General features: G+C 50.6%; 2 protein-coding genes across 2 annotated transcripts in view; both read right to left on the bottom strand.

Moving 5' to 3' along the window:
* Positions 1-451, bottom strand: part of IGDCC3 (immunoglobulin superfamily DCC subclass member 3) — a 38,961-nt gene extending 38,510 nt beyond the window's left edge. The window contains exon 1 of the mRNA XM_011363464.2: positions 349-451. Within this exon, the coding sequence (XP_011361766.1) occupies positions 349-451 (103 nt within the window). The remainder of the gene's footprint in view (positions 1-348) is intronic.
* A 4,285-nt stretch (positions 452-4,736) lies between these two features.
* IGDCC4 (immunoglobulin superfamily DCC subclass member 4) overlaps positions 4,737-23,790 on the bottom strand; it is a gene marked incomplete at its 5' end in the record, with an annotated part of 26,564 nt that continues 7,510 nt past the window's right edge. The window contains 17 exon segments of the mRNA XM_023532502.1: positions 4,737-5,389; positions 5,936-6,097; positions 6,842-6,894; positions 6,897-7,060; positions 7,531-7,636; positions 8,373-8,510; positions 8,763-8,933; positions 10,469-10,596; positions 11,308-11,491; positions 13,469-13,570; positions 13,728-13,964; positions 14,977-15,147; positions 16,053-16,190; positions 16,735-16,899; positions 17,436-17,849; positions 18,643-18,798; positions 21,381-21,521. Of these exon segments, the coding sequence (XP_023388270.1) occupies positions 4,985-5,389; positions 5,936-6,097; positions 6,842-6,894; positions 6,897-7,060; positions 7,531-7,636; positions 8,373-8,510; positions 8,763-8,933; positions 10,469-10,596; positions 11,308-11,491; positions 13,469-13,570; positions 13,728-13,964; positions 14,977-15,147; positions 16,053-16,190; positions 16,735-16,899; positions 17,436-17,849; positions 18,643-18,798; positions 21,381-21,521 (3,035 nt within the window).

Raw genomic sequence — 23,790 nt, 5'->3', positions numbered from 1 at the left:
CTGGGGCCACATGCCTGCCTAGGAGCGCCGGGGGCGCCGGGGGAGCGCCGCTTGCGCCATCTTGCACCTACTGGGGCGATCTGTCAGCCTCGCCCGGGGTGCGCGCTCCGCACTCGCACCACCAGCGCCCGCCCCGCCCTCCTCTCTCCGCCCGCCGCCTGCCACCCCCCTTCCCTCCCCTCTGGTCCCCTCCCCCAGCCCCCTCTCCCCGGAGGCCCGGTCTGGGGAACAAAAGAGCCGGCGAGCGCTTTAAGCGGCCGGACATTCCCGGCTGCGCGGCGGACGCGCCCCCTGCGCTTTGAACTATGGCAGGAGCGGCCGGCGCCGTCCCGGGCTGCAGCCCCTTACCCCCTCCAAGCGGGCCATACCCGGACTTGGGGGGGCTGGGGAAGTGGAGACCAAGAGGACTGTAGAGTGGGTCCGAGCTACGGAGAAACGCGCAAAGCTTCATGTTTTGCTTTGACCCACTCTTTCTTCGTGTCCAAGTCTATATTTTCGAGATAATTCCCCAAAAGCTGCACAAAGTTGTCAAAGGTTCGGTTTTCCATAAGGTTTCGGTCCTTCCACCCAAAGACTAGCACGTTTAGCAAGACTGGCTTCTCCAGACTGAAGCGTTCCGGCGCTTGGGTGAACGGGGAAGGTAGGAGGGGGTGGGAAGGCAGCTTCCTCCAGGGCCGGGAGAGCGGACCCAACAGGACAATAAGAACGCGAAAGTAACCTGGATTCCGACCCCAGTTCTGCCAGCTGTCTAGCCCAGCCACTCCAGGCAGTCATTCTCTGAGCTCACCTGAAAAATAAAGATAATCATATCTCTCCTACTCACTCCTAGAGACCATTAAACCACACAGGTCCTGGGAACTGGAAAAGCACATCGAGAGTTAAAATTCCCAGTAACATTTCTACACCCAAAAAAGACTCAATGTTTCATGTCAAAGAACACATAAGGAGATAGCATAGGTCCCTATGAGAATGAGATAGAAGGTAAGCATGTCTCCTAGGGGATTCATAGCCATGCTAGCCCTAAGAGATCTTGAATTTTCACCACTCACTATTAAATGATCTGTTGAGTCCAGCATGATGGCCAAGCCCATCAAAATTATTGAGCATCTACTAAGTTCTAGGAGCAAGAGATTTAAAGGGGGTAGGTAGTCTTTGCCTCCCTGATACTCTTTGCTATTTGCTCCTCTGATATTGGACTGGAATGGCAGAGGAATAAACAAGTCTCTCTTTTGATACCAACTCTGGAATTTGAAGATCAGGAACGTTACCCGTATATAAAACTAACTTTGGTGTAGATGAGTATAGAAGTACAGGCCTCCAGAAACAAATTTACTAATGATGGGGTTTGTGCAGCCCAAGGACTCCTTAGTCTGTAGTAGCAATTGAAAGATGAGCCTGAGAGACGGAACTTTAGGCATGTGAGCAGTAGAAGGCAATGGAGAAATTCAGGGTCAGGAGACACTAGCACACCAAAGCCCAAACTGATTTCATTGTAAGGAAGGGCAGAACTGATGGGCCTCTACTGGCCATAGGAAAGAGAAGGAATGGGGCGGGGGGGGGGGGGCTCCCTAAGCCCAAAATCCTAGAATTCCCTCCTGCAGGGCTTGAATTCTTAAAACCCCTTCTTGGCTTGTCCTGAACTCTGAGAGGTCAAATTGGTGTCCTGAGCTGCTGTCATTTTAAATTCATTTTGACAAGTGTTTAATTCTTCTTTATCACAACCCTTGGTCTGAGAGTGATATGCAAATAATGACTATTTTGTGCCATGCAAAATGTGCAATATCTCTCTGTATGATCTGTCAATTAACTCGGGTCTGGCCCACCAGCCACTTTGGGGGTGGTCCTGGGCAGGGCAGCCTCTGGCTCTTGGTTCCCTCCAGCAGAAAAACATGCACATTCCAGGCCCTGTGAAGATCTTAGCAAAGCAGCTGCCAACTGTGATCCTGAGATAAGTGTGGAGCGTGAGTGTGGAGTTTTTTGTGTGACTGTATGTCCATGTTTGAGTTAATGGACACAGGGGTGTTTGTGACAGTAAATGTACACATGTGGGTCTCTAAGCTTGCATGGATATGTGAATGTTCAGCTATCAGCAATTTTGGAGACCAGAATTATACAGAAGACCCCAAATCTCTGGAGTTGTTCGTTCACTCCTCCTTGCACCCAAGAAAGTTAAAAAAAAAAATGTGTTATACAGGTGGAAATAAATCTGCAGAGAGCCTAAAAGAGTGCCATCAAAGAACTAATCTTTCCTAAGTTTAAGTCTTTTCCGAAGTGCCTGTTGAGGGAGGAAGATGATTCAGTTCTTTCCCATGACCACTTGCTCTCTCTAGCCTCAAAAAGCAACATTTCCCATCTGGGAAGAAATACATTCTCTATGCAGAAAGGCTGAGGAAATTCTAGACATTGGTTCCAAAAGAGAATGCCACATATTTGGAAAATAGTTTATTAATTCATTATAAGGACAGATACATGATCGATGCCTTGGCTTAACCCTAAAAAGTGTCATATTTGTAAGGAGAAAAAAATGCTGAAAAATAATTAAATAATATAGCATAAACTAAATACAGACAAATAAATGAGCAGGTACTGATTACACATGTCATGCATCAAAAGAAGGAAGATTTTAAAATGAGACTCAAAAAATGTAAGGCAATGATGGTAGGTGACAAAGGGATTAATACCCTGTAAAGGGCCGATAGACTCTTTTCTAATAAAAATAGTGCTACAAAGACACAAACCTAACACTTCCAAATTACCCAGAGCCCAAATTATATATAATACTAGTGAGTAATGGCCACTTTCTTATCAACTGTGAGTTATAGGCAGATACCAGATTTATTACTTATTTGCTTTTGAGAAACAATTTTCCACCCAACCTAATGGGTTATAAATTGTCTCATTTGCAGCTATTTAATTTAAACCAGAACCTCAGTGCCTGTTAAACAAGAACATGAAAAATGACTATGTGGTGTAATGCTAAGAGCCTACTGTTAAAACAGCCATTTAATTCAGGGCAGTTTTTTTTTTTCCCCCCTTTAGAAAAAAAATCAAACCGGCAAAATAAAAACGAGGCTTTTGACCTTCAGAGCAATGATGAAACATATACCGTGGTGTTAGCCACAGCAACACCGAATACTACAGAAATAGTACAAGTGACAATTCTGTCCTTAACGAGATACAAAACCAACATTAATAATCTTTAGTGTTATCATAGGCTGGTTGAAGGAGGGGGAGGGGGAGGAAATGTAGGTGCAGATGTCAAACGTGAGTGACACCCGAGTGTAATAAACACGATGTTGAAAAGGTCTGAGGAAGCTGCAACTCCGCTGAGAGACATTTCACCATTTAAAAAAAAAAAAAAGAAAGAAAAGAAAGGAAAGATAGACTGGTTATTTCTAATTTGGCCCAGAAGCCAGAGTTAACCCTTAAGGTGCCAATCAGTTAAAAAGATGCATTTAGGGAGAAAAGACCCCACATTCTATGCTCCTATGAGAGGCTGAAGTGCAAAATCTAATAAGTGACATTGTTTTCTCTACACAGGAAATAGAAGTCAAGCTTGTCCCTGTGTGATGGGTCAACAGATAATGACTTCAGGATTGAATTTGAAGAAAAAGAAACAAAATGAACCAATCACCCTTGTCCTGTGCAAAGACCTCCTTTCTAGCACCTAAGAGGATGAGATTCCTCTCACCCCCACCCCATCAGCTCATGTTCAGGGTGTATAGAGTGGGAAGCTACAGGGCTACAGTGCCCCTAATTCCCACTCCCCTTCTCTCTTTAGCTTCAGCTGGGAAGGAAGATCTCAAACCTCTCCATCCAGCCAACCTGCCTCCCTGCATAGAAAGGAGGGAGAAATTTCATCCTGAGCCTTTGGGTCATGTACCCCTTTCCCCATCTCAAAAGTCCCCTTGTGTAACTGGGACTCATCACCTCCAAGAAGAGTCCTCCCATCTCAATACCAGGGAAAAAGATACAAGGGAAGCAAGAAGGTCTTCTCCAAACCTGTACTGGGGTGGGCAGTCTGCCTGGGGAGGGGACATATGGAGGCACAGAGAGAAGAGGGAGCAGGAGGGTAATGGGTGAAGTGGACGGCGGACATAGGAGTCACGCTATGGCCTTGAAGCAGATATGAGGTAGTCATGTTGTTAGGGAAGGAAGGCGGGAGAACCACATGACACAGTCCGGGAGAGGCATGAGAGACAGGACAGGTGGACAGACAGAGGAGACTCAGAAACAAAAGAGAGGAAAGGAAAGAGTATCAGGGAGGAAGCGAAGGGCACTAGAATTAGGAGAGCAAGTTGACTGGGAGACAGGCCATTAGAGTAGTGAAGGGGAAGAAAGGAGGGGAGAGCCAGAGAAAGCACATGTTCAAAACCAGGCACTTCCTAAATTTCAAAAATGAATGCAGAGTTGCTCTGAGGGGAACCAGAGTCACCCTCTCAATTTGGGACATGGGACAGGGGAGATGGGTGGAGGGAGGAGATGCAACTAAAATGTTAGGCATTCAGAGCCTACCTGCACTCAGCCCAGCCAGACAGGAAAATGGGCTGGGGCTGTCTTTGTCAGACAGGGCACTGGAGACACTCTCAGAGTGTGTAATAAATGCTGGGTGATGGAGGTTGGGGCCCCAGAGGGCTGGGGACTGACCACTCTGGGGTACTGTACTGACCCGGAGGATCAGTTATACTGTACTGACCACTGCCTAGACCAAGGTTTCCCAGCCTGTCAACTAGCACACACACATGTGTTTCACATATGTGTACATCACACATAGCATAGCCATGCTTCACATGTCTCATATATCACATGTGTCACAGAGTATGGGGGAGTGAATAATCCATTTCTTCCTCTCTCCCTAGCCAAATCACCCTAGGCGGCTCCAAATGGCTTGATGATACTCAGTATCTGAAGGTACACATGTGTACATGCATGGCCACACATGTCATATCCCATGATCTGTATCGGCCTACCCCCAACTGTCCCTCTAGGGGAGCTAAGCAGAGGAGGACACTGGGGCTCTGGACAAGCCTGGGCTGGTTCCTAGAGAGCAGGGGGCCTTTGGCTGGCAGCTGTTCCCAGAGGCCTCCTCCAGAGCCTCATTTGGCTGGAGGTTCGGGTAGGGGCAAGAAGTTGCCTCCGGCAGGCAAGTAAGTCTGTCTGGCCCAGTGGTTGCCTGCTCACATCCTCCCAGCTCCCTATCCAGTAAATCTACCCCTTGCCCTAGATCCACAACACCCAAAGGAGCCTCCAAACCCAGGGGATCCTCAGGTTCCAGATCTTGGAGGTGGAGGTCAGGATTCCCTCTGGAGGCACTAAAGTCAGAGTGGACAATGACTTCAGCCTCCACCTGGTTCCTGCAGGCTGGAGGTGGCTTCTTCCTCCCATTGCCCTGGTCAGAGCAGAGAACACAAAGACAGGGTGATCAACACAGAGTGATCATCAGAAGAATGACCAACATACTTGGGGTCTAGAGAATGACACCCCCAGTGCCCCAGAGTATATGTCACATGGAAGTTGGTAAAGGAAGCATGCTGATTACCCTATAAGAGGTGATCAGACCCATGGGAAAAAAATGAAATACTACCATTTGCCCTTGCCCAGAATTTCTAGGACTACCGGATTCATCAGGGCCTCAATGAATAGGAGGAGGGGCTGAGGGCACTCAGGCCAGGCCACCCTCAGACCCATGGTAACTCTGTTGTGGCTCACTTAGGTCTAGGTAAAGGAGGGACTGTCCCCAATCCAGGTGAAACACAGATTCCTACAGAGTAACTAGCCTTCTACCCACTCACCTTCAGAGGCTCCAGGGGTCTCTTGGCTAGACTCCTATCCCCAGGAAAGTGACCATCAGGGGTCTCCAGAGAACTCGCTATTGCTCTTCATAAGCATGAGGACCCTTCTCTCCTTTCTTACCCCTTCCTCCCAGGACACTGACCTTTATGGCATCATACACCAGAGCCTGCAGCAACAGTGTCTGCCCAGTTCCAGCAGGGGGCAGCAGAGCCCGGGTCAGAGAAGGCATGGGGCCTGCCTGGGGCAGCTCACAGCCTGCCCAGGAACCTGACCAGCTCGGCCCACCTGGCTGAGCCCATGAGATCTGCACAGGGGAGAGAAGCAAGAAACGGAAGCACTGAGGGGCTGGCTGGGAGAGGGAAGTGGATGGAGACTCTCTCCACAGACTCTGGCCCCCTTGCTTTCTCCCTCCCCAAGGGTGTGGGGAGGAGTGCAGAATGGATAGAAGTCCTGCAGAAAAGCCTAATATCATCGCCTTGGCAAAGCCCACAGGTTTCCAAGCCAGGCAGGGTCTCCTTCAGCAGAGAAGCAGGGAAAGGGTGAGGAAGGACTCACGGGGTTGAGCAGGCTGGTCAGAGAAGGGTGGGATGAGCCACTATTGCAAGCATGAAGGGGCCTTCCCCCTACATGGCCCACCTTATCTGGGTCCCAGTCCCACTTGGCTACTGCCAACCTAACCAGCCTCTTTTCCTCTTATTGGGGAGGGCTGGATCTTATGCATCTCCCCAGTTTCCAGGATGAGGAAGGATCTGGGTGTTCTGGCTACCATGAGTCACTTGCAAAAAGCCCATCAGGGGCCCTCCTCTTCTTCTGTGAGATCCAGGCTGACCTATTCTGCCAGGGATGGAGGCCCATCTGCTTCCCAGCCCTGCCAACCCCTTTCACGGAGGAAGGAGAGACAGTGCCTTTTCTTTTGCAGCTGGACCCAGTGAAAAGGGAAGGAAGGGAATTTTCTCAAAGTATCATCCGTTGTGTTCTTACGCCCCCTCGTGTCCTATTTAGGAGTGAGCTGCAGTATGGGACTAACCTATTGAAGCTTCAGGCTCACCTTTCTCTTGGAGTGACCTCGGCAGTCTGAAACGCCACCACCCATAAGGCTGCCCTGTCCTCGATGTCTGAAGGTGGTGGGGACCAGTCCTGGGGACGGGGGTGCACAAGGGACTCCAGTTCATGGATAGCTGCAGGGCTGGGGGGTCCAAGGCGGGCCCGAGAGTACAGTGCGGGGTTCCCAGCAGTGGCAGTGGAGGACAGGCCTGGGAGGGATTCCCTGGAAGGGAAGATAGGCACAGGGGTCAGAGAGTGAGGGATAGGGGTGGGATTGAGACCTATTCCAGCCTATGTCCCTGTCCATCTCTGGGACTTGGTTTGCAGTCTGTACAATGAGTAAGAAACTGTTAAAAGCAGCTGTGACACTACAAATAGGACCCTTCTTCTCTTGGCTCCAGACATCTAGAGATTTGGGGTTTCCTCTCTCCAAGATGCTGGCAGCTACAGAAGTGGGAGACAGGCAGTTCTGCCTATGCGTGCCCTTGCTAAAGGGGCGGGCTGGGGGATTCCTTAAACCCAGCCCATACTCTCATGAGGCTATTACCCCCAGTCCCTTCATCCCAGAGTCCTAACTTCAATGGGGTTCCTGGGGGTGCCTAGGGCAAGTCATGGCTACTTCCTCTGCTCTCTCCTCTCTGTAGACCTCGGGAAATCTCTCCTCTTTGAGGTCAGACTGGTTCCTTCACCCACCTGTGGGGGCTGCGGCGCAGGCCAGCACACATGCAGGCCAGGAGGCAGAGGAGGCCCAGGCACACACCCACAATGATGCCCGTGACTGAGTGCACATCCAGGGAGTCTGGTGGGGAAGAGAGAGGGGAAAGAACAGGTCAATGACAGGAGAAGGCCCAGGGGTCATAGATCAGGACTTCTTGTGGTTTCCTCAGGGGACCACCGGCTGGAGTCTCACTCTTGGGATACTCAAAATCTTCTGATGCAAGGACAGGAGGGCCCCACAGCCTCACAGAGACCACGACTACCTCTCTCTCTAACTGTGCTCCCCACCGGACATCCAGAAGTTGTGGTCCCTCCCCATCAACCTGCCAACCAGGGCTTGTTTCATGGGTGTGCAATAAGTACAGTCATGCAGGGCCCATGCTGAGAAGGCCTCTGTGCTTGATTTAATGTTCTGCTGTCACTTTCTAATTTTTTTAATAAGGAGCCCCTCATTTGCATTTCACACCAGGCCCTGCCAATTACATAGCCAGTCCTTCTGCCCACCTCCACCCCATAAAGTTCATCACCTCTCCAAGCCAATTCTCCAATCAAAGCAATCTCCCAAAGACACCAAACCAGTCTCCCAAAAAATCTGATCTCTCAAATGAATCACCACTGAACCACACCCATTTCCCCTTCAAAATGTTTTTCTCTGCAACAAACTAGGAGGGCAGTTGTCCAAAACAATGAAAGTGCAGTCATGCCAGGTGGCAGGGCCTTGGAAGAGATGGCTCTCAGGTTATAAGTCAACTCCAGGGGCCTCTGGAAACCTCGGATGCTCCAGAACGGATCCCACTCCTCCCTTCCTGCCCTCTCACCTGCGAGATTCTCCTGGAGAGTGATCACATCCTGCAGGCCAGAGAAGGGCCCAGGCCCCACCTCTGTGCGTGCCCCCATCTTGAAGAAGTACCTAGTGTCGCTCTCCAGGCCGCGTACCTCAGCACTGAAGATATTTCCTGGGATGTGGGGGAAGCAGGGAAAGCAAGGCTAGTGGGTTGAGCAGGGTGGGATGCAGGGATAGGCTGGAAAGCAGGACTGGGGAAGTAGCCTACTCCCACTCAGGAAACAGCCTCTGCCTGTTCCTCCTAGAAACCCCTGGAACAAACCTCAGCCGCTCTCTCACTACTAACCCAGCCACTAGAGAGTTTGGGAAGTGGGGAGAGAATGGGGAAGCTCTTGCTCCAATGCCCTTGGGCAGGAGCCCTCACCCTCTGTGGTGAGCAAGGTCCACTGATGCTCGGGCTGGGTGTGGTTGTTGCTATATAGGATCAGATACTCCACGATCTCCCCATTGGGCTCCGTGGGGGGGCACCAGTGCAGCAGAACAGTGGATGGTGTCAGGGAGCTCAGACGCAGGTCGGATGGGGGTGTCGAGGGCCCTGGGGTGCAGGGGAGGAGATGGGGAGAGGCAGGGTCACTGAGAGCCTCAGCTCTGGGGACAGCTGTGAGACAGAACAGGGATGTATGGCCTCTTTTATTCCTCCTTCACTGGAACAAACCACAAACCACAAAGCAAAATAAGATCTGGTCTTTAATTGGAGGATTTCTGGAAAATGATTGGGGAGGGGGGCTTTACCACTGTGCTCCCCTCCCCGAAACTCTTTCCTACTCTTTGGAGCAGAGCTCCCTAAATTTCCACACCCAGATACCTCCAAGGGTTGAGGAGACTGTCTGGTATTCTAGGAACCTGGAGGCAGAGCTCAAAAATTTTTGGAAGGCTTATATTCTATTTTAAAATTTCAAGCTAAGTTTGCTATCTATTTCATGGTAAAGTTTAACATAAAAATAGTATTTAAAATTATTTATCATTAAAAATTCCTAACTCCCCTTGCCACTCCAAATCTTTAAGTACAATTGGTTGATGCCTTGTGCAGCCTTTGTCTATGCCCCTGGCACAGGCCCTACAGGGTCGTGAGCACCGCTGTGTAAGAGGTACCACCTTGGCCAACTTTGGTCTTGTATTTAGAGAAGAAGTTGATCCTGGGAGGTGGGGGTGAATGAAGAAAGTTGAAAAGGAGAGGCACAAGGTGACTGGTAAGCTAGGAAGGGACAGAGACTTAGGGGTTCAGGTATTCGAGGCTTATCAGAGGGTAAAATGGCGACCCAGGGCTCTAAGGTGTAACAGAGCCACAGGATCACGGGCTGCAGGAACCCTCTTCTCAGGCTCCAGTTTCCACATCTGCAGAAAGAGAACCCTCCCCTCTGCAGCATGGTCAGTTGTGCTGGGGACCCAATGTCATCAAGTCTCCTTTGAGAAAACATCAGGTCTCCCTAAACTCCATGTGCAGTGTAAGACCATAATAACAGGTCATAGCGGGGTGAGAAACAATTTGAAAACAGTTTTTAAAAAGGCAAATTCATGAGAAGGGAGGGCCTCCCCACCCCATCCCACACACATTTTCCTATTTCAGCACAAAGGTCCCCGGTTGATGGGAAGGTGAACGGTCTTAAGGCTGGTGGAACCGAAAAGCCTCTGCTGTGAGACAGAAGTCCACTTGTCTTGAAATGCCGTTTCCAAAGAGTTCCAGAATCACAGACTTGCAGAGTGAATAGTCCCATCCTCTCTTTTTACGGATGAGGACGGTGGCCCTGGATGGGGAAGGGACCTGCTCGAGTCTCCCTGTGTGTAAAGAGCAGGATGGGGGACCCAAACGCAGAATACAGGTGACCTGTCTCTCTCCCCTTGCCCCTCTTCACCAGCTCAGTGAGGTCTTGGCATAGCCTCTTAAAAGAAGCCACACCTCTAAATTCTATGTTGTTATTTTTATGGGTAACCAACACTGGCCTATGGAAATGCACAGCAAACTACAGATACTTAAGGGGTCTTGAGGGACATTTCAGAAGAGGGCTTCTGGGGCAAGAAGGAGTTGGGTAAAAGATGGATTGGTAGCAAGAGGGCTGAGAGGACACTCACGGTCAGGCAGGGTGGAACGCTCCACCACAGAACCAAAAGGCCCATCCATGTCCACGCCGTGGGACTGGACCGCAAACTCGTATTTGGTGAATGGCTTCAGCCCGCCAATGAGGATGTCTTCTCCTGAGCTGCAGAGGCAAGAAACAGGACTAGTGCTCTCAGGCACACCCTCTTAACAGGGCAGCTCCTCCAGATCTACTCCCCTGGCCCCAGCCCTAGCCCCAGGCCCTACCCTGGGAAGAGTATCTGCTCTCTGGCATGGGGGCCACCGACAGCAGCCAGAGAACCTACGGAGAGATCTGGATGTATGCTGCTCCGAGGGTATCGTGCTCCATGTCCAATCTCCAAAGCAGGCCCCCTTCTCCAGGAAACGTTCCTGGATTAATCCGAGTCGACCTTCACCCAAGGAACCATCTCTGATACATCTTTTCCTTGATTTAATTTTACTTTAGCTGCAATTGTATACATCTATTGCTTTTTATGCGATGTTTCCTCTGCCAAACGAGCAGCTCCTGTGAGTACTGTCTCTCCTTCTGACTGGAGGCTCTCCCAGGAGAGCATCTGGGTGGTCTTTTCCCCATCATATTGGGAGCCAGCCCTCTGGGGTAGAAGAAACAGGTCTGTCTGCATCACGCTCCCAAGGGTTCAGTACAAGGCTCTGTTGTAAGGGGATAGGATGGAATGGGCTCTCCTTTTCCTCCATCAGGTCATCAGACCTCAGTGTGCTCCCAGTGTAACACATGAGCCCTGAGAGGTTCCTGAATCCCCCAGGGTCCCTGTTCTCATCATTATCTGCTGCCTTCTTTCCTTCCTTCATAGTATTAGCCCCTTATCCTCACCTGGTGTAATAGGTGACCAGGGAGGCATTCCTGAGCCCCCAGGGGCTAAAGCGCACAGTGTAGTTGACGATCTTGACTGTGGTAAAGTCTGGTTTTTTCCACCGAAGCCAAATAGATGTGGAGCTGTTTGATTCCGCATGGACGTGGGCAGGGGGCAAAGGTGGCCCCCTCTGGATGGGCAGGTCTGGAAGGTGAAAATTAGAGTGTGGGGAAGGAAGGACACTCGGCCTAAAAATGTATGGTATTTTACAGTTCTCAGTTTACGGTTATTTTCTTCTATCCACTCTCTTTTGTTCCTGGGTGTTGGGTAGTATCTTTCTCACTTCACTGATGAGGAAACTGAGGCTCCCAAGAATTTAAGTGATTTTTACCAAGGTTATACATATAGCAGACCATAATAGAGAAAGGTAGCAAATCATGGCAACTAAGAGCATAGACTCTGGAGCCAGGCTGCCCTGGTTTAAATTCCAGCTCTGGCCCTTACTAGCTGTGTAACCTTGGAGAAGTTACTTAACCCAGCTATGCCTCCATTCCCTATTCTGTCAGTGGGGCTGATAATAGTATCTACCTCATAGCATTGTTATGAGGATGAAGTTAGTTAATATTTGCAAAGTGTATAGAACAGTATCTGTCATATTGTTATGAATTGAATGTTTGTGCCCCCCAATTTATATTGTCGAAATCTGAATATATGGTGGAATGCTCACGAATGGGATTAGTGCCTGTCTTTGTCCATTTGAGCTACTATAATGAAGTACCATAGACCGGGTGGCTTATAAATGATAAAAACTTATTTGTCACAGTTCTGGAGGTTAGAGTCCGAGATCAGGGTGCCAGCACAGTCAAGTTCTGGTGAGAGCCCTCTTCCAGGTTGCAGATTGCCAACTTCTCATTGTATGGTCACATGGCAGAGAACAGAAAGAGAAAGCAAGCCCTCTAGAGACTCTTACAAGGGCACTAATCCCATGCATGAGGGCTCCACCCTCATGACCTCATCTAATCCTAATACATCACATTGGAGGGTATGGTTTCAATATATGAATTTTGGAGGAACACAAACTTTTCAGTCCACAACAGTACCTTTATAGAAGAGAACCAGAGAGCTCTCCAGACCTCTTTCAGCCACGTGAGGACACAGCGAGAGGATGGCCTATGGTCTATGAACCAGGAAGTGGGCTCTCACCAGACACTGATTCTGCCAGTGCCTTGATCTTGGACTTCCCAGCCTCTAGAACTGTGAGAACCAAATGTTGGTTGTTTAAGACTATGGTATTTTTGTTATAGCAACCTAAACTAAGATATATATATATATATATATATATATATATATATATATATATATATATATATATATATATATATATATATACATACATACATACATACATACATACATATATATATATATATAATATTATAGGATGATATGTTTATTACATAAACATCAAATAAAATAAACTCCATGACAGCAGTTCCATTTTTGTGTTGTTCATCACTAAATTCCCAGAACGGAGCTGATACATAGTAGACACTCAGTAAAAGATCTGCTGAGTGAACAAACTGGAATTAGAACCCAGGTTTCCTAGCCCTGGTTGAGTTCTCTTTCCACTAACCCACATGGCTGGAAATCAGCCTGGGAAGTTAGGGGTGAGGCAGTATCATGATGGGCAACAGAAGTGTCCAGTAGAGGGCCACGGGCAGTGCACTGCAGTGGAAAGACTTTTACTTGGAAGTCAGTGGTCCTGGTTCGTCTAGGCTCTGTGAGACCTTGGACAAGTCCCTTTACCTCTCGGAGCCTCAGCTTCCTGGTGGGCCATGTAGGGATACTCTCTGCCTAGAGTGGAGGGACAATCTGATAAGTAGTGTAATGTAGGTAGACGTGTTTTAAAAATTATCTAAAAGACAAACTTTTTCTCTCTGCTCTAATCTTCCAAATTGGCACTGCTCATAGGTAATGAAAATATGGTACCAGGCCTAAAAGACTACACAAACTGGAGCTTCTTTCCATGACAGAGGCTGTCTAGAGCTAGAGGAGGACCCCTGAGCCTAGGAGAATGGTTTTGGGGGTGGCTGAGGCTACCAGATGGCCCGACTACCAGGGCTGGCCCAGAGGAAAGGCGAAGGAAGCTGCACACAAACCCCTTAACTGAGACCCCCTCACCTGGTGTGGGAGCCTTCTCCGTCTTGCCCTTCCACACTGCTGCATAGCCGTCCTCATGTTTGTTGAATGCCACCACCTTCACCTCATACAGCCGGCCAGGGACTAGGGAAGGTTAAGGGGATCACTCGCTAGCTAGAAGAACCTGTGGGGTCACTCTCTTGTTTCCAGAGAGGATTCCATCTCCAACTTTTGCACCCAGCTTGTCCAGTCCCCTACTGAAGCTACATCCGTCTCGCTCCCTCCCCCCAGCCCTCCTCACCTAACTGGGTCAGCTCATACTGCTTCACTTTCTTCTTGAGCCGGACAGGCCCCACATCCCAAGCCTGGTCTCCACGGCCCCCTGGGGGGCTCTCACCATTGGCCTCCTCCTCGGCCCCCACCTCCCGCCAGTACAGTTTGTAGCCAGAGATCTGGGCCGGGTGAGGGGGCGGCTGCCATGACACGACCAGGGACTCCATCCTTGCCTGTACCTTCAACTCTGCAGGGGCAAAAGGGACTGGGGGCAGAGGAGCAGGACGGCAGGAAAGAAGAAGAGAATGGGGAATAAGAGGAAGGAGGCCAAGAATGGGAAAGGGGGAAGGGGCAGGAGGAAGCAAAAAGCAGGAGGACAGCATTGAGTGAGAGCCTTGCCAGACTTCTCCCTCTGCATCACCACTCAGCTACCACCTTAAGTGCTAGGCCACGGCTGGTCTAGAGGTAAACTCATTATTCCACAAGCCCAGAGTGCTGAGGATGGAATGCTAAGCCTTTGCACAGAGGTTAGCAAGGAGCCCCTCTGGGGCAGGGCTGACAGTACTCAGCACAGAGTAGGCTCTATAATTCTTCTGAAGAAATGAATGCATGGATACTTGCAGGCATGGATACAGGGGGTCACAAGGGTTGAGGAGGCCAGGAAGGAGGGATGGAGCCACTGGAGTGGGAACCCAACTTGGAGCCTAAGAGTGGGGGCTTAGTGTGTGTTAGACACTGTTCTAAGTACTTTGTACATACATTTTAACTTTACTCTCACAACCCTACAAATAATGTAAATACCATTATCCCAATTTTACAGGTGAGAAAACTGAGGCTCAGAGACATTAAGTAACTTGCCCAAGGTCACACAGATAGTATGTGTGCCAGGATTTGTCTTCATTTAATCGCTCTACTATTGGGCCTCTCAACAGAACAATCACAATCATGGAAGCAGCTGCTATTTAACAAGTTCTTATCGCGTACTAAACGCTTTGTTTACGATACATTTTCAATCCTCGCACCTCCCTTGCTAGTAAATGAAGCCTTAGAGTTGTGAATGACTTGTCCGAGGTCACGAAGCAGAAGAAGGGACACTTCAACTTAGATGTGTCTGCAAAGGCCAGCCCTTCCCCTCTACACACATCCTCCCTGACCCAACGAGCAGGGGTGGGCATGGAAAGTCTCTGATGGAGTGTGTGGTTGGGTCTGGGTTCCGAGGACACATACACAACCAAAGTCATGCGTGTCGCTTGGTCCGGTCCCCTCTGAGCCCGTACCGTGACTCTGATTGTGTATACCGGGCGTCCTGTGCTGCATCCACTGGGAGGGCACTCCGTAGCCGGCCCCTGTGCCAGCCAAAATCCGTACTCGATACACCTTGTTGGGCAGAAGTGAGTTCAGTGTAAGCTGTGTCTCATTCCCTGACACCTCGGTGGAGAAAATATGATCTGCTGGGACAGAAAAGATGCTGGTGGGAGGCCACCTGAGGACCACAACACCCAAACATCCCTACATTGCCTCTTTCACCTCCGTTCCTGGTTCCTCAGTACTCATCGGAGCCTGAGGCCCTCTCAGCACTGGCCCCTCAGTGCCTGGGGGGACTCCACAGCTCCAGGGCTGACTCCTGGGCTTCCCATCCTAGCTGATACAGCTATCGGCCTCAGCTCAGAGTGAAAACAATCATGGCATGGTGTCCCCACTTCCTAATAAGCTGTCAACAATATCTCTCCCGACCCCCGTCACACACACACTATAGCACAGGCACAGGGGTTGGCTGTGAGGGCCATCCGGCACTGCCTGCCTTTCAAAGCCCTGGCAACCACCCAAAAGCCCCCTGCCTCATCCTTCCCTCCCTCTCTCCACCCTCACCCTGGCCCCCCAGCCACTTGCCTTCTCCTAACTCTTTATCTCTTCCATACTCCTCCCCTAGATTACCGATATTTGCCCTAACACACCCTCCCCAATGCTCCATTCTCCCATCCCACAAGCACCGCCCCACCTTCCTATCCCTCATCCGCAACTTGTGCTGGATCCCCAGGGATCACCTAGGCCACCTGCCTCAATTCACAGATAAGGAAACTGAGACAGGGACTCATCAGGATGACACATTGTAGCTGTACAGGAGGTGGGGCCAGAACCCAGGCCTCCTTCTGCCTTGAGCTAGCCCTCTCTTCACTGCCGCTGCCCCGACCCCTAGCCCACACTCCTCTTTTCCAGGTTCACCTTTCCTACTCCCCCGCGCTGCCTAATTTCCTTGGACTTCCCCCACTTTGCTCAGGTCCTCAGCTGCTCTGATCACCCTTCCCAGCCACAATTCCCAGCCAGGTGGATCCCGCATCCTGCCCCCACTCACCTTCCTTTCCCAAACCATACTCTATCTTGTACTTCACCACCTGCCCATTGCTCAGGCTGGGAGGCAGGGGCAGCCACGCCACCCTGATGTCCGAGGGGTTGGGGCTGGACAGGGAGAGCTGAGGTGCTGCACTGGGGACTGAGACAGAAGAACAGCAGCATGAGCTCTGCTCCACCGACGTGGAAGGTGAGGCCCAGGAGCAGTCAGAGACTTGCCCAGGTCACACAGCAAGTCAGAGAAGTAGGCCCAGGACCAGGATCTGAGGGAGGAAAGGGAGCCTCTAAGGGGAGCCCCAAGCTGGAGAGGAGGGGACATCTTTCCCACCCTGAAAAAGGTTTGGGGCACAAGCTTCCACATTCAGTGGGTTGTCTCTGGTCTCTGCCTGAATGGATGGTATCTGGAGGTCACGGAGAAGGGCCACATGATATAGGGAATCACGAGCTGAGATCTCGAGTCCCAGCTGTACTACTGACCCTGGGCAAGTCACTCTCATTTTTTGGGCCTCAGTTTCCCCAACTGTAAATTGGGGAAAAGAACCTTTGCCCACCCCCTTTCAGAACACTAAAGATGACATGAGGCAGGTAAAAGTGCCTTGGTGTACACTAGTAAAGAGAAGCCAAGCTATCACCCCCAGGGAACCCTCAGGGTCCCAAGGTGCCCACTGCAGGTTCAGAGGCCCTACCATCATCCAGTGTGTGGACCAGCGCTGGGGTGGAGGTGCGGCTGGCCCCCAGCTGGGAGTAGGCCACCACGTAGAACTCATAATCCGTGTTGGGTTCCAGGTCCCGAACCTGTAGCTCTGTGGTGTCATTGTTCACTGCAAACTGGTATTCCACATTGTCCATGCCTGGGGTGGTGACACAGAGGACAAAGGAACAGTTGTAAGGCCACCCCCAGAGGCCCGACAGCTGGAGATTGTCTAAGCATCCTTTATATTGTCCCAATCTCTGTAATAGTCATTTTATAGCTAAATCATTCCAGATAATATGAGCTGGACAGTATAAACTCCCTGGCTTCTAGTCCCACTGTATTAATTCCTACACTGGTTAGGAAGTCCCTTCTGGTATCTAACTGAAGTGATTCCTGCTGCATTTAAGAAGCTGGCTCCAGGAATGCTAAGGCATTTTCCCTGGGAGAAGCATCCTCTCTCTCCTCTCTCATGAATTGTGACTGAAGGGGAATGTGCCACACCATTAACCCTTTTAGCAGCAGGTCTACTCCATATCTATGCTGGTCTCTGCTGTGGGTTCCCACCCTATCCCACCCTAACCCCAGAGGTACAGGACAGGCAAACAGTCAGTCGTTCATCTTGTCTCCGCCCTCAGTGCGCCCCCATGTGGGCCTTTGCTAGGGCGTGTCGGCTCCCCCTTCCAGCAGACGTACCCCGAGCCTTCTGGTAGTGGAGGGAGAAGCCGATGATCTGCTCGCTGTGCAGCTCGGGGCGCTCCCAGGCCACCAGCACCGCGGAGCTGCTCAGCGGCGTGGCGGTGACCCGCGTGGGGGCGCTGGGCAGCCCCTCGCGCACCACTACTGCCAGCGGCGCGGCGGCGCATGCCGTGCCCGCGCCGTTTTCAGCCACGCACTGGTAGTAGCCGGCGTCCTGCAGGCCGATCTGAGTGATGACCAGGCTGCCGCCGCCGCCCTGCACCTTGACGCGCCCGTTGGGCCGCAGCGGCGCCCCATCGTGCAGCCAGCGCAGCGCGGGCCGTGGCTCCCCGGACGCGCGGCACACGAAGCGAGCCGTGCTGGCCCGCGTCCGCGACAGAGCCTCGGGCGCCTGCGAGATGGCCGGGGCCGCTGGGGGCGGGAGGGGGATGCTGAGCGCGTGCTCCGGCCGCTAGGGGTTCTGCCCTTCCCCTAAATACACTGACCGACTCCCACATCCTTTCCAATCATGCTAACCTCTCCCTGACTCACCCCTTCCCCCAAAATATTCTAGTGCAGTGCCGTACTATCACTTTTTCTGCATTTACCCCAGCCCCAAGCTATTCTCTTCCTTTCCCCGAATTGTCTCCAGGCCTCTTCGGCTTCCCTTAAATACCCTAGCTCTTCCCAGTTTTAACCCCACTCCCTCATTTACCACCTCCTTCTTCCCCACCGTCTAGCGTCTCCCACACCTATCAGATTTACCCCTCTCCACAGTTATCCCTGCCGTGAGCAACCCCATCCCCCGGTTTTCTTAGTACCACTCAGACCACCCCACTATTTTCCCCCGTAACCTCAGTCCCACCCAGACTATCCCCTCCTCACCCTCCAATTACCCAGGTGGGGCCCTAATCACCCCTCTCCTCTCCCTGATTCGGCTCTTCCCAGTGCATCCTCCAGTCTCTTCCCACCACGTCCCCTCCTTCAATGATCTAGTCTGTCCCCTCCAAGCCCCCCACACTTAAGAAAGACTCCTCCCCATGAGCTCAACACCCTCCTCCCCGCCCTACAGCCCTTTTTCATCCTCCAGGATCATCCCTCAGTTCCTTTAACACATCCGTTTGCCCACTTCCCTCTTCCCATTCTTCCCTCAGCCCCATCTAACCCTCCTCAATACGGTCTCCTGCAAAAAATCCCCCCAACCCCAGTCTTCACCCCGCCTCACCCAGCACGCGGAGCTCAGCCGCCGCAGTGGCGAAGTCGCGCGTGCGGGGCTTGTTAGCTCGGCAGACGTAGACGCCAGAGTGCCGAGGCTGCGCGCTGGAGATCAGTAGGTTTGTGCGGCCCAGGACGATGACATCCGTGGAGATGGGCTTCCCGTCTAGGGGAGGAGAGGTAGAGCCCTGGAGAAAGTCTCTGAGGACTGCCCCTCTATCCAATGTCTGGACCCCGGGGGGCCCCTCTACACTTGGGTTAAGAGAACACCACAGTTCCCGGTTTCGAACTCAGTTCCTCCACTTGCAAGCCTTCTCTGAATCTCTGTGTTTCAGTGTGCAAAATGGGGAGATTGGATGTGAGGTGGAACGAATAAGGTTTGTGAGAACCCCTGGCACAATGCAGGCACATACTAGGTGCTCAGTATACCAGTTATTACTATTACTGTTAAATTCGTTTCTCTCAAGGACACACACCTCCTGTATGGTTTTAGCCCAGTACTATGAACAAGAAATAACTGGAAAGGTCTGACCAAAACCAAAGTTTTGAATATGTACAGAAACTTTTATCTTCATGTGAAATGAAAACCATTTTGAAAGCTTTTGCCTTATGGACATGAACAGAAAATCCAGGGAAGAAATGCAAATAGCCAAGAAACACAAAAAAGTGTTCAAGTTCACATAATCAAAGAAATGCTCATCAAAACACAGATGTTAATTTTCACCTATTGAATTGGGAAAGTTTTTAAAAACAATAAGTTGCAATGCAGGAGAAAGGGTAAATACTGATAACAGAGAAAGGGCTGTATAGGGGCTCCACCTTGGCCTTGAAGCCAAGGATTCCATTTGTAGATACTTGTCCTGGGGAGATGTGAACAGGGCTGATCACTGTAGTGTTAATTGTAATAGTAGACAGCTGAAAAGGACTTAAAAATACAACAGTAGCAAACTAAATTAGAGCTATAATCAAGTGGTAGAATATCATATAGTCATAATTATTTTTTGAAATAATTTTAAATATAAAGAAACACTTTTGATGTACTGTCGAATAAAAATAGGACTTGGAACTGTAAATTCGGCATGTTCTCAATTTCGGGGAAAAATGTACGTACGCATAGAAAAAAATCTGGAAGAAAATACACACATATGTTAACAATTTTTATCTCTGAATGGTGGGATGTTTTCTGTTTCTGCTTTTCCTTCGTTTTCCACAATGAACACACATAACTTTTGTGATCAGAAGAAAATAAAACAAAAGTCCCTTCCCTGACTTAGTGGATTAAGTTCCTGGAAAAAGAGCAGTGTCTGGGTCAGGAATGAAGGCTTTTTGCAGCCTTTTTCTTCCTAGTCTCTATCCAGGAGTGCTTTTGGCAGAGTTTCTTCAAGTGAGCACCCAAAACCACGGGTGTCAGAAACCTCTGGGACAACCATTCTCAAATCCTTCTTGTACACACAAATCACAGAATTGCAAAGGATCCTAAGATGCAAAGGTCTAGGGCAGGCCTCAGATTCTGCATTTCTAACTAGACCCAGTAGCAAAGACCTAGGGCACTTGATTCCTGGGTCATAATTCACCAGATGTGAAGGAAGGGAGTCTATAGTTTTAATAAGTTCTCTGGGTCATTGTGATATTAGACCTTCTGGATGACATCAGGCTTACCCCAATAGTATAAGGGTGCTACTGGCCCTAGGAACCCCCTAACTAGGCACCTGTCACAAGTCCAGTGTGGCCTTACTGGTTGGGGAGGCATAAAGATACCAGCACTGTTCCATCTCATCAGATCAGTGGGGGTATATAGTTGTTTGGTTTATGTATTCATTACATACTCTTGAATGTGAGATATAAACATACAAACTGCCATCAACTTGGGACAAGTCACTTCTTATTGACAAATGGAAACAAAAATTATCCTTGTTTTTCTTCCATATAGGACTGTGGGGAGCAGTGTAATGGAAAGAGAATTGGCTCTACAGTTTGGGTCCTGGCTTTCCACCTGCTTCCCTGAGCCTCAGCTTTCCATCTGCCCACTGGGAATAACAGACCTGGCTTCTCCCCTCTTCCAAGGGCTCTTGGAGGCTCAGGCAGGAGAGCGCTATAAGTACTCAGTAAACTTTAAGTCGATGGTTGGCCCAGTGCCCTCATTACCCTGATAACATCTCCTGTAACACAGTCCCTCTTGGCACTTATCACTTGCTGCCTGATACTGTCAAGCCTCTCTTCATGGCTGTGTGTTTTATTTCCCTCACCTAGACTATGAGTTCAGAGGCAGGGTCCCTGTGTCTCTCATCTGGGTATTTTATTCACTGTGCCCAGCATGAAGCCAGGCAAACAAAGGCAGAGGCATACTGGGTGGACCAAGAGGCAGCCCTGTAATTAAACAGAGCAACAGTAGGGGTCTGATTACACCTGACTCACTGGCTGTGTGGCACCTTTCCAGCTCTCACACACTCACTTGTAACACTGTTGTGAGGGATGAAATAAGTAAGGTGGAGAAGCTAGCCCAGTGCCTACCCTAAGTAAAATCTTGAGTGGCAGATTTGAAATGCCTAGTAAAGGAAATATGCCTCACAGATTGATGATTAAGTTTGTCCAGGTCCCCCGCCCACATTCAGCTGTGGGAGAGAAGTTTTTGCCACGCCAAAGGTTGGTGACCATGGAGCGGTCACCCTTATAGTTCCCTGACTCAGGGACACATGAAATGCCACACCCCTCCTTTCCCATGCCCTCCAGCCCCCTCCCTCCACTTACCCTGTCGGACCCAGGACACGAAAGGAGTAGGGTCAGCTGAGGCTACACATTCCATCACAACACTCTGGCCAGACACCACTGTGGTATTCTCAGGAGCTGCCACGATGACCACATCTTGTCCCCTGGGGGACACCAGGGACCCTGGAGAGAGGGCAGACCAGCAGGCAGCCTTATTATTTTGGCATCTACACATGCAGCACCACCCTTGATGCTCAGTCAGCCAGGGTTCCATCTGACAGACAAGAAAAGCAGCTGCGTGGCTCCGCAGAGCAGGGACTGCGACGCAGAGCTCTTTTTCTTGAAGCCAGGAGAGGAATAATATGGCCTCTGACACACCATCCCTAAGTTTCCTTGCCAAATCGAACCCACCCTCCAAGTAGAGCAGGAATCTCCAACTCCCAGGCCGCGGACTGGTACCAGTCCGTGTGCAGCTCATTAGGACCCGGGCCGCACAGCAGGAGGTGAGTGGTGGGTGAAAGAGCAAAGCTTCATCTGTATTTGCAGCCGCTCCCCAGCACTAGCATCACTGCCTCAGCTCCACCTCAGATCATCGGGCATTAGATTCCCATGGGAGCGCCGGTCCCTGGTGCCAAAAAGGTTGGGGACCGCTGAAGTAGAGATTGGACAGGGTCATGAGTAGACTTTACTTTGGACGTGGAGTCAACAGTCATAGTTTCTAGTTCCAGCACTTATTATCATTATCATAATTGTGCTGTGTGACCTTAGAGACAAGCCCCTTCTCCAAAGGGTCTCAGGCTCCTATGTGCGAAAAGGCAGAAAGGCAGAGAGAGCGTGGGTTCAAGTTTCCACTCTCTGAGCTCCTATTCTTGCCACATTCTCAGTGTGACCTGGCCCCTTGCGTCAGCCTGGTGAATACCTGGTTTGCCCAGCAGATGGAGGCAGAGACCCTGGGTACAGGAGGGAGAGCAAACCAGACTCCAACCCAACAGCTCCCCAGCTAAGCCAGGAGGAAGGAGGGTGGAAGTGGAGGTGTGGTGGGGAGTAAGGTGGGATTGGGGAGAGATGTGAGGAGGGGCTTGGGTGTGGGGAGGTGCCATGGCAAAGGGAGGCAAGTGACAGGCCTGAAGATCCGGGGAGCACCGACCAGGTGCCAGGCACTTTCCACTCTCATTTCAGCTATTCTCACAACCCTCTGGAGCTGGACATTTGATAACCAGCCCAGGGTCATGCAGATGGTGAGCAGAGAAGCCAGGATTCAAACCAGGTCTTCCTGACCCCAAAGCCTGTGACTTTCCCACTGTATCGCCCTGGGACAGGAACTTTTCAAAGAAATGGAGAGGACAGGAGCACCAGACTGCAGGCAGCCAGATTCACAGGGCACGGCAAGAAGTGAGGGGCAAATCCTCCAGGGCCCAGAGCCCCTAGGGCATACAGAGGGGCAGGGACCAAGGCTTACAGTCACTGACATCTGTCAGATCCTTCCCCACCTCTGTCCCTAGCCCTGGCTGCTCTATCCAACCCAAGGAACAGGCCTCCATGGGAAGGGAGCCCTGCACTGGGAGTCCAGCCCCAGCTCTCTGACTTGTTGGGTGGCTCTGCCTTCTCTGGGCTGCATCACCTCACCTGATGGGAGTGATACCCTGTCACCTATTTGAAGGCAGGGCTTGGACCTCTTGAGGCCCCTCCCAGCTCTGAAGTAGCTGACTCCAAAACAACCCATTTCCCTGCCCAGCCAGCCCCCTTACCTCTGCGGGCCACACTGAGTAGAGCCTCCTTGCTGAAGCGCTGGCGGGCTGAGTTGGTGGCCACACAGCGGTAGGAGCCTGCGTCACTCTCTTGAACGTCCAGGATCTGGAGAACCCCGTTGGGAAGAGTGATGATCCTTGGGAGGGGGAAAGGGCACCTGTGAGGTGGGCAGCTCTGCAAGGGGGGGTGGCATGTCCTGGGCCCACCCCACTCCAACCTAAAATTCCTATAGTGTCGCACTTTCGAGCCTCACTCATAATTTTTAAAATGCAAATTGGAATAGTAAGATACCATTTTCACCTATCTGATTGGCAAAGGTCAAAGGTTTAATTGGGGAGAAGGCATCCCCGTCTTCTTGGTGGCCATGCCAATTGAAACACCTTCTTTCAAGGGCAAGCTGGTGCTATCTTAAACTCAAACCTACCCATGCCTTTTGACTCAGCAATGATACTTTGAGGACTCTAACCTACAGATATTCTCATACACGTACACAAAAATGTATACTTAATATCTACTCCAGCATTATCTGTAATAGCAAAAGACTGGCAACAATCCAAACATCCATCTGTAGAGTGGGAACCAGCGAAATTAATTTGGGTACATTCATAAAAGGAAATGCTAGGCAGCTGTTAAAAAGGCGGTAGTTCCCTGTGTGCTGATACAAGATTTACAAAATGTGTATGGTGCTGACGTGTGTGTGTGT

Source organism: Pteropus vampyrus, unplaced genomic scaffold (assembly GCF_000151845.1).
Source record: "Pteropus vampyrus isolate Shadow unplaced genomic scaffold, Pvam_2.0 Scaffold85, whole genome shotgun sequence".
NCBI lineage: Eukaryota > Metazoa > Chordata > Mammalia > Chiroptera > Pteropodidae > Pteropus > Pteropus vampyrus.
The sequence above is the reverse complement of the archived record's forward strand: the minus strand, read 5'-3'. Positions and strand labels throughout refer to the sequence as shown.